Source organism: Garra rufa, chromosome 9 (assembly GCF_049309525.1).
Source record: "Garra rufa chromosome 9, GarRuf1.0, whole genome shotgun sequence".
In the NCBI taxonomy this organism is placed as follows: domain Eukaryota; kingdom Metazoa; phylum Chordata; class Actinopteri; order Cypriniformes; family Cyprinidae; genus Garra; species Garra rufa.
Genome location: NC_133369.1, coordinates 11,259,983 through 11,277,886, shown reverse-complemented (window position 1 = coordinate 11,277,886; position 17,904 = coordinate 11,259,983). Strand labels below are relative to the sequence as shown.

The 17,904-nt window shown below is 33.8% G+C and overlaps 2 protein-coding genes across 7 annotated transcripts; both read right to left on the bottom strand.

Annotated features, from left to right (window-relative positions):
- Positions 1-1,240: 1,240 nt before the first annotated feature.
- Positions 1,241-9,401, bottom strand: nudt17 (nudix (nucleoside diphosphate linked moiety X)-type motif 17). Of its 4 annotated transcripts, XM_073846984.1 has the most exons (9): positions 9,265-9,401; positions 9,098-9,173; positions 7,735-7,851; positions 7,460-7,643; positions 7,184-7,209; positions 5,622-5,714; positions 3,810-3,908; positions 3,597-3,733; positions 1,241-2,365 (listed from the first exon to the last, which is right to left on the bottom strand). In XM_073846984.1, exons 2-9 carry the CDS (start codon positions 9,170-9,172, stop codon positions 2,194-2,196), a joined length of 903 nt encoding a protein of 300 aa, XP_073703085.1. In that variant the 5' UTR covers position 9,173; positions 9,265-9,401; the 3' UTR covers positions 1,241-2,193. The 4 variants fall into 4 exon arrangements, with proteins under 4 accessions (XP_073703085.1, XP_073703084.1, XP_073703087.1 ...); XM_073846983.1 differs by having other exon boundaries at positions 9,098-9,401; XM_073846986.1 differs by lacking the exon at positions 7,735-7,851.
- A 331-nt stretch (positions 9,402-9,732) lies between these two features.
- Positions 9,733-17,690, bottom strand: LOC141342964 (uncharacterized). Of its 3 annotated transcripts, none has more exons than XM_073847554.1 (8): positions 17,571-17,690; positions 17,320-17,420; positions 16,770-16,880; positions 16,636-16,692; positions 14,740-14,856; positions 14,283-14,351; positions 12,347-12,460; positions 9,733-10,972 (listed from the first exon to the last, which is right to left on the bottom strand). In XM_073847554.1, the coding sequence occupies exons 2-8, from the start codon at positions 17,377-17,379 to the stop codon at positions 10,886-10,888; spliced, it is 615 nt and encodes a 204-aa protein (XP_073703655.1). In that variant the 5' UTR covers positions 17,380-17,420; positions 17,571-17,690; the 3' UTR covers positions 9,733-10,885. The 3 variants fall into 3 exon arrangements, with proteins under 3 accessions (XP_073703655.1, XP_073703654.1, XP_073703656.1); XM_073847553.1 differs by having other exon boundaries at positions 17,521-17,645; XM_073847555.1 differs by lacking the exon at positions 14,283-14,351 and having other exon boundaries at positions 17,521-17,645.
- Positions 17,691-17,904: the final 214 nt, after the last annotated feature.

Here is a 17,904-nt window from a genome sequence, read left to right as displayed (position 1 = left end):
TCAAAATCATACAGTCATTGTTGGAAAGGGTTCAAATTCACAAAAATGCTGAAAATCCGAAGAGTTTGTGGGACCTGAAGGACTTTTCTGAAGAACAGCGGGCAGTTTAACTTTTCAGGACAAAGAAGGGACTCATTAACAACTATCACTAAACAAACAAACAAAAAAACAGCTGTTGATCATTCATTTATCAACACAGTATTAAGAATCAAGTGTATGTAAACTTTTGAACAGGGTCAATTTTATAAATTCAACTATTATTTTCTCTTGTGGTCTATATGTAAATGTCTATTATAGCATGCATGCACTTCATTGTCATCTAATGTCTACAGACTTTTGTTTTAACAGGATGTGAGAGAAAAACCTCCGAAAAACCGGACAGGAATGTACGTGGTGAACAAATGAAGGACACAGGTATAGTAAAACACACAGTGAGCATGTAAACACACTTTTTCTGTAAAAAAAAAAAAAAAAAACTCACAAAAAAAACTCACTTTTAACTTCATCATTCAGGTTCTCTGATCCCCAACATTGTTCCTCCTTCTGTGTGAAATAACAAGGCCTGAGGAAACCCTTACGTTGGATAAAAAAACTGTCATACAATCAGCACTGCACTGCAGGATGCTGAACGGACAGGGAAATGATTTTATATGCCATTACTATCAATTTAGAATTTATTTTCCTACTATATATCTTTGCACAAAGCAATTTGTAACTTTAAAAAATGGGATTGAATGATGACAGTAATGTGATGTATCAACAGTGATTTAGTGAAATTAAAAAGAGTTTCTGAAAATGGCAATGGGGTGACTACGTTTTTTTTTTTTGTTTTTTTTTTGACAAAAGAATCTTAACCCTAAGATTTTTTTATGACAATGCCTGGTTGTACCACAGATCAAAACTACGAGTTTTCACTAGTTTGGGCATTAGGTGACAAACTTAGTACAAGATAAACTGAACAAAAGTAGACAACTCTGTGTCACTTTAGGTCAAATTCTTTTTAAAAGCAAAGAGGGCAAAAATGTACCAGGAATTAACTTGATTGAGAAATCAAGATACAGAATATTTGAACAACAAGGACATAAATGTTTCAGAGGAAGGGTGAGGCAAGTAAAGCTCTGCCGATTATCTCAGCGGTCAAATGTCATCTGTGATGAAATTTCATTTTTCCCATATTTTCGTGTCTGCGGTTTAAACTGACCCTGAATTCACACACACAAACTGTTCAAGAAATATCCAATTAATAGGTGTATTTATCAGGATTCATTTATTCTGCATATGAAAGTGTCTGATCATTGGGGGGTGGGGTTACTGAAACAAAGTGAATATTATGCTGGTTTTGTGATTGAAAGAAAAAGTAAAATTATAAAAGAGAAACACTGTACCGCATTAAATTAAGTTTAATTTGTCAGTTTTACCAGAGGAATTTTCTACCACCCTCCTGTCTTGGACCCAGATGTTTTTTCGGTTATAATTAATAAAATGTTGAAAATGTTGAATGCTAACAAGATTCAAAGTGATAGTTTACCCCAAAATGAAAATACTGTCATTAATTACTCATCCTAATGTTGTTCCAAATCCGTAAGACCTTTGTTCGTCGTTGGAACACAAATTAAGGTATTTTTAATGAAATCTGAGAGGTTTAAAATAGTCCATGTGACATCAGTGGTTCAACCTTAATGTTATAAAGCTACAAGAATACTTTTTGTGTGAATAGAAAACAAAAGTAACAACTTTACTCAACAATTTCTTCTCTTCCGTGTCTTCGATGCGCGTTCACGACAGTACCACAATGACATGAAGGTGAGTAATTAATGACAGAATTAAAATTTTTAGTTGAACTATCTCTTTAAATTAACATTCTGATAATTATCCATCACATTATGAGCATTGAGAATAGCTGGATGGCTGAAACGTCTGCTCTTGCTCTATTAAAATAATTGATTCTTTTTGTTAAAGACTTTGTCTAGTTTTTCAGAGTGCGAACCATCTACAGTCTCTTCTATTCTGATAATTATAAAATTATATTCTGATCAAAACTCTCATTTTAAGCACAACATTTTGATTTGAATGTTGTGCCTGAATAAAATGTCGTGCTAAAAGTCCAGCTCCAGTCCAGCAGGTGGTGCTGTCTTCCTCAAGGCACTGGTTAATTGGTAATGTACATAAACAGAAGCAGTCAGAGAGGAGTCATCAGCCCATCTCAGCATGATGCTCCAGTGTTTTCAACCACAGTTCTAAGGCAAATTTGGTTCCAGTGCTGACACGTTCAATGTCCTCGCCGTGATCCGGGGCCCGGTTACAGAACACAGAAACAGGCAGCGAGATCTCGCTCAGCTCACCGTGTGGAGACACCTCCGTCACACTGAGGACACACAGACAATGAAATGAATACTTATAGGAATAGTTTACGCAAAAATGCAAATTTGCTAAAGATTTAGTCAATCTCTCTGTAGATGAGTTTGTTTCTTCATCAGAACAGATTTAGAGAAATTTGACATTGCATCATTTGCTCACCAATGGATCCTCTGCAGTGAATGGGTGCCATCAGAATAAAAGTCGTTTACATATAGTTCACAAAAGAAAATAGTTGAATTTATAAAAATGACCCTGTTCAAAAGTTTACATACACTTGATTCTTAATACTGAGTTGTTACCTGTGTTTTTTTGTTTAGTGATAGTTGTTCATGAGTTCCTTGTTTGTCCTGAACAGTTAAACTGCCTGCTGTTCTTCAGAAAAGTCCTTCAGGTCCCACAGATTCTTTGGTATTTCAGCATTTTTGTGTATTTGAACACATTCCAACAATTATGCATTAAGAGCTGGGGTTGTAAACTTTTGAACATAATGGAGATGTGTAAATTTTTCTTACTTTGCCTAAATATAATTTTGTTTTTATTTAGTTGCATGTTTTCCAGAAGTTATATTTATCCTAATCTTCATATTCCAAATGTTTTCACCCTCGGCTCTTAATGCATAGTTTTTCCTTCTGATGCATCAGTGAGCGTTTGAACCTTCTGTAATAGTTGCATATGAGTCCCTCAGTTGTCCTCAGTGTGAAAAGATGGACCTCAAAAGCATACAGTCTTTGTTGGAAAGGGATCAAATACACAAAAATGCTGAAAAACCAAAGAATTTGTGGGACCTAAATGATTTTTCTGAACTGTATATATCCATATTATTGCTTTCTCCAGTGAAAAAGAGAGAAATATGCACAGATCAAGCACAATTTAAAAGTGAAAACAGTCCACGACTGTTCGGAAACAAATATTCGGAAACATTATTATGGATTATGAACTTAAATTATGCATTTTGTCTGGAATTGATGGTTCAAAGTTAAAAAAACACAACATTTTGCTTCACAAGACATTAATTGTTGGGGGGGGGGGCGTGTGTTTTACTTGTGGATTATTGTGATGTTTTTATCAGCTGTTTGGACTCTTATTCTGAAAGCACCCATTTACCGCAGAGTAATGCTAAATTTCTCCAAATCTGTTACAATGAAGAAACAAGGCCTGATAGTGAGTACATTTCCACCTATTTTAATTTTTTTGGGTCAACTTTTACTTGGCTAGATGATTAATGATGCTCTCAGTACCTGACGGTCTGTGGCAGGTCAGCTGGTATTTGAACAGAATCGTCCTCACCATCTACAGCTGATACCACAACTTTCACCAGACCTGCATCGACCCACACACAAGCACTGACTTCAGCAGGATCAGCACGCAAACAAGTCTGAGAAAAGAGGACAGAGACTTCAAATCAGCAAAAAATGTTGTTGTTTTTAATTGTGGATGACTTAAAGTTGTACCTGTAGCTGCAGGTGTGATTGAGAGCTCTTCAGAAGTATGTACGTCACAACGTGATGTCTCTTAGGCAGTCCTCTAGACAACATGGGGGGATACACTGACTGGACAGGGAATACATAACATTAAATATACTACCTTTCAAAAAGTTAGAAGTTCAAAAAATGAATACTTTATTAGCAAGGATGCATTAAATTGATCAAAAGTGACACAACACAACTGTTTTCAAAACTAATAAGAAGAAAAAATGTTTCTTGAGTAGCAAATAAGCATATTACACTACCAGTCAAAAGTTTTTAAACAGTAAGATTTTTTATGTTTTTTTAAAGAAGTCTTCCGCTTGCTGTGTCTATCTGAATATATTTTAAAATGTAATTTATTCCTGTGATCAGTCTTCAGTGACACATGATCCTTCAGAAATCATTCTAATATGCTAATTTGCTGTTCAAGAAACATTTTTTATTTTATTATTATTATTATTACAAGAATCTTTGATTAATAGAAAGTTCCAGATCACCATTTCTATGAAATAAAAAGCTTTTGTAACATTAAACACTATACCATTCAAAAGCTTGGAGTCAGTATTTTGGGGGAGGGGGGGTTAGAAATTATTACTTTTATTTGGCAAGGATGCTTTAAATTGATCAAAAGTGATGATATAGACATTTATATGGTTACAAAAGATTTCTATTTCAGATAAACGCTGTGCTTTTGAACTTTCTATTCATCAAAGAAACCTGAAAAGATTCTACTCAGCTGTTTTCAACATAATAATAAATGTTTTTTAAACAGCAAATCAGAATATTAGAACGATTTCTGAAGGATCGTGTGACTAGAGTAATGATGCTGAAAATATTTCAAAATTTTACATTGTACTTCGGATCAAATAAATGCTTCTTTAAAAAAACATCAAAAACTTTTGACTGGTAGTGTAAAACTATTTCTGAAGGATTTAAAATATATTCAAATAAAAATCATGATAATATTTAACAATATTACTATTTTTACTGTATTTTTGATCAAATAAATGCAGCCTTATTGAGCATAAAATACTTCTTACTGTCTCCAGACTTTTGAATGGTAGTGTACTTTCAAATTTTGGTGTCATTTTCTCATCCTCACATCATTCCAAATTTGCATTCTTTTCTTTATTCCATGAAACACAAAATGAGATGTTAGGAAAAATATCCAAACTGCTCTTTTCAATACAGTGAAAGTAAATGTTTTTTTTGTTTTTTTTTACTGGCTAAAAGGTTGATTATATCCAACCACAACTAATGACATTTGAGAGTTACGGCGGAGATTATTAGTAAACCAGGATGTTTAGTGTTTCACTCTGCTCCTCACATTCATTTAGTGTGTGGCTTTAAACTACTTGTACTTGATTCATGTACCAAACCTTTTATGGTCCTTTTAAATGTCCTTTTCCATTCACTTTCCAGGTATGGAAAAGAGCAGTCTAGGATATTCTCCCTACATCTTTTGTATTCATGGAGAAATTCTAAATAATACAGAGCTGGAACATGAGGACATGACGACAACATCAATGGATGAACGTTTGATATATATTTGTTTCCTGAAAATTAAAGTAAACCTTCTAGATTAACTTGATTAGATTTACATCTTGAACCAACAATTTAATGTCAATGATTAAAACTCTGAGATGGACAACAGATGTGTGCAGCACACAGCTGTTCCTGGTTACACAATTACGGTTTGCAAACAATCAGCCTCGATCTGTCAAATTCAGCGTGCAGTCAGTGGCCCCTCTGGACTTTGGTTGCAGGTCTCACCAAAACAATGGGCTATAAACACACCTCCCACATGCCTAACAGCTGAGAGGAGATCTCTTCAGGGCTCAGTTTCAGACCGGTCTCCTCCTTCAGTTCCCTGAGTCCTGCATCCAACAGCTAGATTTAGACACACACAGAAATCAATGAGCAATGGTGCCATTCATTCATTCATTCAGAAATTATTTTACATGTTTAATATACAAATTATATGTGACCAGTCATAAGTAGCATGGGTATATTTGTAGTAATAGCCAAAAATACATTGTATGGGTCATAATTATCGATTTTTCGTTTATGCAAAAAATCATTATGATTTTAAGATCATGTTTTTGCAAAACTGTTAATATATTAAAACCTAATTTGAGCATTGCTAAGAACTTCATTTGGACAACTTTAAAGGTGATTTTCTCAATATTTAGTTTTTTTGCACCCTCAGATTCCAGTTTTTTAAATAGTTGTATCTCGGCCAAATATAGTCCTATCCTAAAAAACATACATCAATTGAAAGCTTATTTGTTCAGCTTTCAGATAATGTATGAATCTCAATTTCAAAATATTGACCCTTATGACTGGTTTTGTGGTTGAGGGTCACATATTACAAAGAATCACATATTAAAAATAAAGTAACAGTAACATTCTAAATACTAAAAAATAATAAGTAATAGCTTTTGAAGGAAATTGTTGCTTTTTTTCAGCAAGGATCCATTAAATTTATCACAAGTAACAATAAAGACATCTGTAATGTTACTGAAGATTTCTATTTCAAATAAATGCTGTTCTTTTGAACTTTTATATATATCAAAAAAATCCTGAAAAAAATGTGTAACAGTTTCCACAAAAATATTAAGCAGCACAACTGTTTTCAGCATTGATGATAATAATAAGAAATGTTTATTGAGTATCAAATCAGCATATTAAAATTATTTCTGTAGGATCATGTGACACTGAAAACTGCGGTAATGATGCTGAAAATTTAGCTTTGCATCACAGGAATAAATTACTTATCTTAAATTATATTAAAACAGAAAACAGTTATATTAAATTGTAATATTATTTCACAATATTACTGTTTTTACTGTATGTTTAATCAAATAAATGCAGCCTTGGTGAACATAAGAGACTTCTTTATAAAAAAAAAAATAATAATAATTTCAAAAACTTACTGACCCCAAACTTTTGAATGGTTGTTTGTCTATAGAAATCTAGTTTTAAAATTTTAAACAAATACAAACAGAAGATAAAAATGAAGAACAAATATTAACAGTTCTTCACAATATCTAGGTCAAATAAGTATGTTTGTGATTTGCACAAATATTATGACAAACTTGTGGAATTTGTGCTTTTTAAAAATACTGGATTACTCAGTTTGCTATGCAGATAATATAATATTTTATATAAAAAAACATGTTTTAAATTAGAATGCAAAACATCTCATTGAACCCCATTGTATATTAATTATATATATAAAAAAAATCACCAATCACAAACTAAATCCCTCAATTTATTTTAAAATTACTTGACAACATTTCTTAATGACTGACTGATTAATTGACTGATTTACACTGTTTATGTAACGCAGCGTGTACCTTTTCATCCAGCTCCACGTGGCCACCTGAACAAACAAATGACATTCATTAGTCCTGAACCCCACAGTATTCTCGCACACACATGCTGACCACATTTCCGTGACTGTTTTAACTTCAGCTGATAACATCGCAGTCTCTGATGGAAAGTAAGATTTGAGAAAGAGACCATTTAAAAAAAAAAAAGTTTAAAATTGACCTCACTCGTCTGTAAATTGAGTACATGTGAGTGGGGATCTGAGGGTGATCATTTGGGTCGCTGTGGAATGATACACTCACCGGGCGGAACCCAAACATTGGGGAAGATTCGGAGGCTGGAGGCACGACGCGTTAGCAACAGTCTCTGATTGGCCGACTGCAGCAGCACAGCCACGCCCACGTCTACCCCCCGGCTGAGGGTGTCTGGGGGCAGGGAGTCTGCCTCTGAGTGAGACAGGTATTTGATGGGGCAAAACGACGCCCTCTAGGGTTAGACAATGAGTTTGATTCACAGATAGAAAACTACTGGATTAAAGGGATTGAACTGACTCAGATGGCTGTAAAATAACTCTCACCTTCAGAGGAACTCCTCCATCACCCAGCCGGTCACATACAATAAATCTGTTATTCTCCAAAGAACAGCTCACAGTTGCCTGATCCTCAACACTCCCGACAAAGTGGCCGGTTATGCTCTGGGAAAAAAAAATTATACAAATATATGTTAACCTGCAAAATGAACACATACTATAGACTCCTATTGCTTTGAATACAGCCTGGTTGTATACCACATCAAAATCTTACAGTAAAACCAGTCTAAAGTAGCACAGCAGCAATAGCCAAAAATACATTGTATGGGTCAAAATTATTCTTTTATGCCAAAAATCATTAGTAAAGATTATGTTCCATGAAGATATTTTGTCAATTTCCTACTGTAAGTATATCAGAACTTAATTACTGATTGGTAATATGCATTGCTAAGAACTTCATTTGGACAACTTTAAAGGCAATTTTCTCAATATTTTGATCCTTTGTATCCCGGCCAAACATTGTCATATCCTAACAAACCATACATCAATGAACTTTGACCCTTATGACTGGTTTTGTAGTCCAGGGTCACACATTTCAAATTTTAAGTTATAATATAAAAAGTTATATTCAAAAAGAAAAACACACACACACACACACACACACAAATGAAACATCGATTATTATTGCTTTATTTAAAAATTGCTTTCAAGTCAATTATAAATTTGTAACCAAGTAAATTCACAATACAATGGTATATATTTCTAATATATATATATATATATATATATATATATATATATATATATATATATACACACACACACACACACACACACACACACACACATATATATACAAGTTACACAGATAAAATTATTATTACTCTAAAATATTACACGGTAAAATATATATTTTTTTTATATACAAAGATATATTTGAGATCAGCTCTCTCTCTCTATATATAGTAGCATTTTGTATATTTGTAGCAATAGCCAAAAATACATTGTATGGGTCGTTTTTTATATTATTTAATGCCACAAATCATTAGGATATTAAGTAAAGATAATGTTCCATTTAGATATTTGATACATTTTCTACTATATAAATATATCAAAACTTAATTTTTGATTAGTAATGTGCATTGCTAAGAACTTCATTTGGACAACTTCACAGGCGATTTTCTCAATATTTTGATTTTTTGCACCCTCAGATTCCAGATTTTCAAATAGTTGTATTCAAATATGTCCTATCCTAACAAACCATACATCAATGGAAAGCTTATTTATTCAGCTTTAATGTGATGTATAAATCTCAATTTCACAAAATTGACCTTTATGACTGGTTTTGTGATCCAGAAATATACATATAAATTATTATTTTTATACACAGATATATTTGAGCTCAGCTGACCTGCACGAATCTTGCGCACTGCGGAGCGGCGTTTTCCTTCGACAGATGAACCAGAATCTTTCGGACCTTCTCCATACTGTATGACAGCATAACAAAATACGATAATTCACTTTTTCCTAATTTTTTGATACATTATACTGTAAAATAAAATATTAATATTGAATTACATAGAGTATTCATCAGGATGAATCACTTAACTATCCAGAAAATCGTCAGAGAGCGTAAATGAGTGTTTACAGCAGAAAGACACTCATACTGTCCAGACTCTGGACCTAAACCCCAGACCATAACAAACACCATCCAAACCGATACTCCGGAAAATGGATTCTGATTTTCAAAATAAAAGTTTATTTACGCTGCAGAACGGCTCATCTCATGAATATTAACTAGAAACCTTTCTGCAAATCAGAAAAACATACTGGTTTGACGTAATGGTACGTAATACATATTAATGAGCTTCGTCCGATGTTTTAGAATAAAAGTCTGTTTATACAACCTAGTTTTTTTATTATTGTTAATTTACAAAAAATTAGATTTTGAACACATTTGCGGGACTAAATTATTTGCTTTGTGTTCATATTCATATCTGCTGATTTAATTGAAATTGTGAAAAATAAAGCCATGACAGCATCAGATTGTGTATTAAATCAAATTTATTTGAAATATCATTCAGTCAAATACAAACACAAACACAGCCATATTACTACATACTACATGTTTTCATTTTACTACACATCAAGAGTTCACCGAGAACAGGCACAATGTAAATCTCACATGCTGTCGTAAAGACAAAGATCTACAAACACAGAACAGACGACACATGCTTCCACAAGAGGATTTTACATCACCAAAGTCGAGCCCTTGACTGAGGGTTCATCCTCTGACCTTTAGTCATTAGGGTGTCCATGATTTTGGTCACAAGTGGTGGCACTTACAGAGTTGGCAGTCATCATAGCTTTCCTGAAGAATCAGTAAGGATAAAACGAGATGACAAAAAAGCCAAGCGGTGCTGTTTAGTTAATCACTGGTGTTTAAATTCACATTACTCTGCTTTAGAGGAGTTTCATTGAACATGGGCCACATTTATCAAGGCTTTTATTTTAAGGTTTTTTTGTTGTTTTTTTGGTAAGCATATATATAAAATCATTTGGCTTGCTTACAACCTTGTTACTTTTTTTTAGTTTAGAGAGTTTTCAAATTGCCATTCAAATGAGCAAATATTAACTTGATAAATGTAGCCCCATGTGTCCTCATGTGGCTAAAAACAAACATGTTGACCGATATAAAGATTCATGCAAAAGGTGGTACAAAATGCCATTAAACAAGACGGAATCACAGAACCTTCTTACCGTTCACATTCACCATAATTCCTGTTTCTGCTACTTAAGTAATTTTACATATCCCAAGAATGATAAACACACTTACCCCTCTAACATACATCGATAACACCGGATCTGCTCTAGATTTCTGGGTAGACATTTGATTAGAATTTCATGCTAAGAAGCTTTAGTTTGTAAGAGATTGAAAATGAATGAGGTACGGATAACTATTAAGTTGAGCATTCGAAATTACAGCAGTTCTACAGCCTGTAAGAGCAACAGCCAAGCAAAAAACGAGATTTTATCCATTTTATTTTCAAAAAACTATTTACAAGTTCACAAAAGAGTTTTTTTCTGTAGTTGTGGCTGTTTACCGGTGAGTGGTTTGTAGGTGAAACAGTCCTCTTCTGCAGTTGGTGAAAAACTGTGCTAAAACTGTGCCCTTCTGCTCTGAACGGCTCTTATTTTGTCAGTTCCCGGCATGGATCATATTCTGGGTCTGAGCACCTACACCGTAATGTTGGTTTGCTGTTGAGTGAGGGATGGGTGTCATCTCCTGAGGGGAAACAGTGAATTGGACAGTAAGTTTTCATCACAAGTCTCCATGAAATCAAAATTGAATTTTTTTGGCTTTTAGTATGAATATGTTAGCCTTTAGGTTATCAATGAGCTAGTGTACTCAAAAAACAATGACAAAATTCGCATTTAGAAAATATGTGACCCTGGACCACAAAACCAGTCTTAAGTCGCTGGGGTATATTTGTAGCAATAGCCAAAAATACATTGTATGGGTCAAAATTATTGATTTTTCTTTTATGCCAAAAATCATTAGGAAATTAAGTAAAGATCATGTTCCATGAAGATTTTTTGTAAAATTCCTACTATAAATATATCAAAATGTAATTTTTGATTAGTAATATGCATGTTAAGAACTTAATTTGGAGAAGGTGATTTTCTCAGTATTTTTATTTTTTGCACCCTCAGATTCCAGATTTTCAAATAGATGTATCTCGGCCAAATATTGTCCTTTCCTAACAAACCATATATCAATAGAAAGTTTATTTATTGAGCTTTCATATGATGTATACATCTCAGTTTTGTAAAATTTAACCTTATGACTGGTTTTGTGGTCCAGGGTCACATATAAGCATTCAAACATACGTCCGCCAAAACGGATAAACGTGCCTTTATGGCACTATGAAATACAGTGCCTTGCGAAATTTTTTATACCCCTTCATTTTTTTCACATTTTGTTATGTTGCTGCCTTATGTTAAACTACTTTAAATTACTTTTTTCACCACATCAATCTACACTCCCTACTCCATAATGGCAAAGCAAAAAATAGGTTTTTAACATTTGTGCAAATTTATTAGAAATAAAAAACTGAAAAGATCCCGTTGCATAAGTATTCATACCCTTTTCTGGGACACTCAAAATTTCGTTCAGGAGCATTCATATCACTAGATGTTACTACACTTCGACTGGAGTTAAACTGTGGCAAATTCATTTGAATGAGTGTGATTTAGAAAGGCACACACCTCTCAGAAAAGGTCTAACAGCTGAAAATGCATATCAGAGCAAAAACCAAGTCCTGAGGTCAAGATAACTGCCTGTAGAGCTCAGTGACAGACTTGCGTTAAGGCAATGATCTAGGGAAGAAAAAAATCTGCTGCATTGAAGGTTCACAGAAGCATTATCCATAATGGAAGACGATTGGAACAACTAGGACTCTAGAAAATGTCTACCAGCCCCCATCCAAGCTGACAGAGCTTGAGAGGTGAAAAGGTGAGGCAAAGAATGGCAGATAATTGCCAAATGCAGATGTGCAAAGCTTGTCACATCATACCCAAAAAGACTTGAGGCTCTAAAGGTGCTTCAACTATGTACTGAGTTAAGGATATGAATACTTATGCAACGCACTGTACGTACCTTTATGGCACTAACAGAAAGGGCGTAGACTCCAAAAAGAGACACAGCCAAACCAATGACACATGCAAGCACCAGGAATCCGATCAGTGTCACCAAGATCCCATTCACTAAGAACTGAAATACAAAACACAAATATAACAGTATATTCCAACAAAACTGTATATACAAACACCCCAGTATTTACAGTTGAGGTCAAAAGAGGTCAGAATCTGCAAAATGTTAATCATTTTACCAAAATAAGAGGGATCGTGCAAAATGCGTGTTATAAAAGTTATAATAGAAGTTATAACAATGACCCTGTTCAAAAGTTTACATACGCTTGGTTCTTAATACTGTGTTGTTACCTGAATGATCCACAGCTTTTTTTGTTTAGTTATAGTTGTTTATGAGTCCCTTGTTCATCTTGAACAGTTAAACTGCTCGCTGTTCTTTAGAAAAATCCTTCAGGGTCCACAAATTGTCAAATTCTTTGTTTTTTCAGCATTTTTGTGTATTTGAACCCTTTCCAACAATTACTGTATGATTTTGAGATCCATCTTTTCACACTGCGAACAGCTGAGGGACTCATATGCAACTATTACAGAAGGTTCAAACGCTCACTGATGCTCCGGAAGAAAAAACAATGCATTAAGAGCCAGGGGGTAAAAACTTTTGAACAATATGAAAATGTGTACATTTTTCTTATTTTGGCCAGATATCACATTTTTTTCATTTAGTACTGCTCTTCAAAAGCTACAGGAGATACTCACATGTTGTTCAGAAGACAAAATAAGTTACCCTGATCTTCAAATGCATCATGTTTCCTTCCGGAGCATCAGTGAGTATTTGAACCTTCTGTAATAGTTGCATATGAGTGCCAACAACACAGTATTAATAATCAACTTTTGGGTAATTATTATAAATCTAACTATTATTTTCTCTTGTGGACTATTTGTAAACGTCTTTTAGGTGAAATATCTTATTTAGGTCAGTCCTAAATAAAAAAAATAACATTAACTTTTTATGATCCCTCTTGTTTTTGTAAAATAATTAACATTTTGCAGATTCTGCAAGGTGTATGTAAACTTTTGATTCAACTGTACATGGTAAATCACAATTATATGTAAATAATAACACAAAAAACAACATGAATATTCACAGAGAGGAAAATGGAAAATGTTATACTTCAATTCGTCATATTCCAAAACTAATTTAGTGATAGACTTTAATATTTGGCCATTTGCTTTATGCACAATTTCTATTATAACACTGTTTTTTTGTAAAGACAATGTAAAGTATATCAATAAATGTAATTTCCTGTATTTATATTCCATTTATCTTTACATCAGAGTGTTATTTTAATCATTTTCTTATGTTATTTTGTCTTTTACTTATGTGATTTACTGTATTTTAGTTAGTTGCACAATTTTCTAGTTTTTGTTCTAACATTTCAAAGGTTCAAAGGTTTTATTAGTCTAATATTTATCTTTGAAATTTCTATTTTATATTATTTATTTTAAATTAATTTAAATAACATAAATGAACATTAATTAATAATTTAATATAAATAATTTAAAATGTATATTTTTAGTTTACTCTTTATTATATAGCAAAAATGTTTTGAATGGTTGTAGTTTTTTATGAATTATTGATTTATTTAACAATAACAACACTGAGACATCAATATGGCTATGCCACTCTTTAGTTACTGGTATCATATGTCATTGAAAAACCCATATTGGTCAACCACTAGTCTAAACTGCGCATCCAAAAGCAATGTTATTTAAAATGAATAAATGCATGTTTTCTCCTTAAACACTTGAAATTGTACATTAAATCTAAAAAGTCTAAAACTAGGAAAAAATGAGATTAGATTATTCTTGAGCTGAATTACTTAGAGTCTCACTATGTGTTTATATTTTTCCCACTGCGTCGTAAAGCTTGTAATGTGACTCACCTCTTTATGTCCCCCTTTCTCTCCTTCTCCACAGCAAGCCCAAACAGAGTGAAGTGGGTCACAACACCACTGAAACAAGCAGGACAGAGCCTGGAGTCACATCTCTCTTTCTACTCACACACACTCAACCACAGTCTGCCGTCTGACAGAGACCGACGTTCAGATCGATGAACGGCTTCCTGATTCCTACTCTCAATATCATCTGCTTTTCTGTTCCACGTACAGGACAGGCAGAAATAAAATTGCCAGCTCTCAAAATTCGACTGAAATCATGAATGAACAAAGAAAGCGGGCCGGTTGAAGTATAACATTTTCCAATTTTTTAACAGCTCAAGACATTGTTGTGTTATTTCTAATAACTGAGCATGACATTATTTATCTAAAATCTTCAGTCACTTGTGGGAATGAAGGTGTCTTGGCTCGAGGATGAGCAGGATGGGCGTCTCTGTTTGTTTACCTCTGTGTCCCTGTAGTAGTACGACTCTCCTCTGAATGGGATGTGTCTGGCCATGAGCCCAAATCCAACAATATCAAATGCTGCTGTTAGTAACTGCAGAACAATGGTTGTCAGCACCTGCGACAAACAAACGGACAATAAATACAATTCTCATTCTTACAACGTGTCTTCACAACATCAATCGGCCATATTGGCGGCACTGAACGTAAACAATGCCACTGAACGAAACAAAACTTGCATATTATGCTAATTACTGCTGCTGAAAATGGTCAATTATTGTCATGTTTTGGGTTGTACTAATCGGTCAGACTGGGAAAAACATTTGGAGAACTATAGACTGCCAGAAGAAAAAAAATCAAGGAGAAAAGTGCAAAAAACTGTCTGAGGAACAAAAGGCATTTGTGGTTGGCCAAACCCAACCAGGATTTCCAGGGCAAGAATTTTGACAACATTCGTGTTTGTTCTTATCATTTCCGGTCAGGCTAGGGCTGGGCAATTTGGCTTAGAATCAAAATCTCGATTAATTGAGCATTTTAACCCGATTACGATTAATGAACGATTATTTTATTTATTAATAAAATTATATTTAATTATATTTATATAATATTTATTTTTTTGCCCTCATAGTTCACTGACAAGTTTTGTACAGTAAATATGCTCACATATTACAAGCGAGAGATTTTTGGATGAAGGGTGCATTACTTGATTTTAAAATAATTGAAGGAAACACACTATCTACGATCTATGATTATTAATTGAACATCAGTGTTGAACAACTGAAATTAAAGCAAGCATTGCTTAAAACGAAAAGTCACATTTTTCTTAAATTGGTGAAAATAAATAACTTGAACTATTGGAAACAAAATAAATAATTTTCAATGTTTTTCATATTAAAAGTAGAAAATAAGCAGTATCTCCTCTAAATAAAATTACCCTTGTATATCCTGTAAATACTTTTTACTGTATAAATACTGTTTAAGCTCTCCATCGACATGTCGGCGGAATATCGGAACGGAGCGCTAGTGTTTTTTAAAGGGAAAGTAATTGAAATAATCTTCCTGGAAAAATTTTAACGATTATAGGTTCTGAATGTCGATTTCGATTATTTTTCGATTAATCGCCCAGCCCTAGGTCAGGCTAATATTTTAATTAATTCTGCTCGTACGTATCTTTACCACCTATTAATGTTAGTTTGTCAAAATATTGTGCCCTTTCCTGCTTGTTAAATCCTTCTCTATATGATTTAGCAGCTTCCTCATTTATTTTAATTTAGTTTAACCTGATATACTAAAATAACTAGAAATAAAATAAAATTATTAATATAAATAATTTAATATATAATAATATTAATAATAAATGACATAATTTAATAGAAAATACAAAAATATATCAACACTACATAGACATTTAAAAACAAAAACAACTACTAAAAATGAAAAGACAACTAAAAGTTACTAAAAGTTTGAATAAAATAAAATAAAATCTAAAATATGAAAATAGAAACAGATTCAAACTGAAATAAACTATATAGATATATAAACAAGCAAAATATATTAAAAACGACTAAATAAAACTTTATTAAAATCAAAATGTATTCAAAATATCAATAAAACCAATAGTATCTCAATGATACTAAAATGACACTGTACCAAACTACCCCAAATGTCTGTCAAGTAATGTCTTGCAAACTAAGCGGCCAAATTAATATGCAAAAAGGACCTTTGTTGTCAAAAGTTTAATTACACAAGTCTACTGTTGCTGAGACAGCACTTAATGTGGTCAATATAGGACGAGGAGGTGCAAGGTCCTTTCTGATTTAAATTAAGAGAGCAAGACTGACATGATTTGTGACACTTTCTAACTTTCAGATGATTTTCATATGTATTCATACTGTACCAGACATTTAGATGGCTTCCTCCCAGTGTGCACCAGGACAACCCCAGTTATGACAAGCTGCAGGAAACAGAGCCATATGTCACAAGACATATTTTAAACATCTTACATGTATACAAACGAGTGCGTATTTGTACCTGAGCACCGTTGACGATGAGGATGATGATTTCACGCTGGATATGATAGTGTAGCTTGTACACAATAGAGCTCAAAATGACAGTAATCACCCCAATTACGATCTCAATAGCCTAAACCAAAGTACACAAAATGTTCCACTTGTAAACAAACTGCAGTTTCTACCTATATAATCAAGGTATTAATAAATCAAGTTTGTTTAAGTGAATTCATAATCATTTTATCTTGATTTTATTGAGTTTTTGCTGTCAGTGTGTATATGTGTGTTGCATCTCAGATATGGGTGTGTCCTTGGATGCTGGCCAGATGTCATTTATGAAATATACTACGTTCATTCATATTTAACTGAAGCCTAATTGTTATCTTTTATAGGACAGCGTTGATTGAATTACTAAAAAGTCATATGCAGCATACCAATACTATGTAAACAATGTGCTCAGACTATAAAATCAAGCGTCATTTTACACGCTAGTTGATAAAACATCTGTAGCTAATGATCCAGCTGCAAATTATCGACACAATAATATGATAGTGTGCTGTAGGGAAACTCACGCCAAGTGTCTTGGGCTCTGCGCTCTTAAACGCTTTAATCTGAGACGCGTACAGCGACATCCTGATAGATCACCAATCACTCATCAATACCACACGATTCGCTGCAAACACAGTCACGACAGCATACATCAACAAAACCCCGTGGATACGAGCCAAAGCGTTGTTCATGCACATTTTGAATGATATTTTCAATCCACTCACTCTTTAAAGTGTAGTAACGTGCTCGTACGTGCTGAGGAGCGCTCGCTTACCTTTGCGCACTGGCGTTCTGCAGCAGAGTCTGAGCGCTCAGCGGCTCTCCGCAGTGTTGATGTCATGAGGGGAGGCGGCGGCTAAACAAGGAGAAAACCAGGTTGGCTCGGTCCCGAGCAGAACTCACTCATTCCACCGGCCCTTATTCCAGAAAACATCCCTGCAAGCGCCCGAGAGCGGGGTATTTTTAAACCGGTTATGAATTATGTAGAGGATAAGAGCTGAGTCGAGAGTGTGCTTGGAGAAAGAGCAAGGTTGTAAAATCGTGAAACATCTGTTTATATTCTTCTTTCTAAATAATGTCTGGCATATATGGGGTGTGGATGAGTGTGT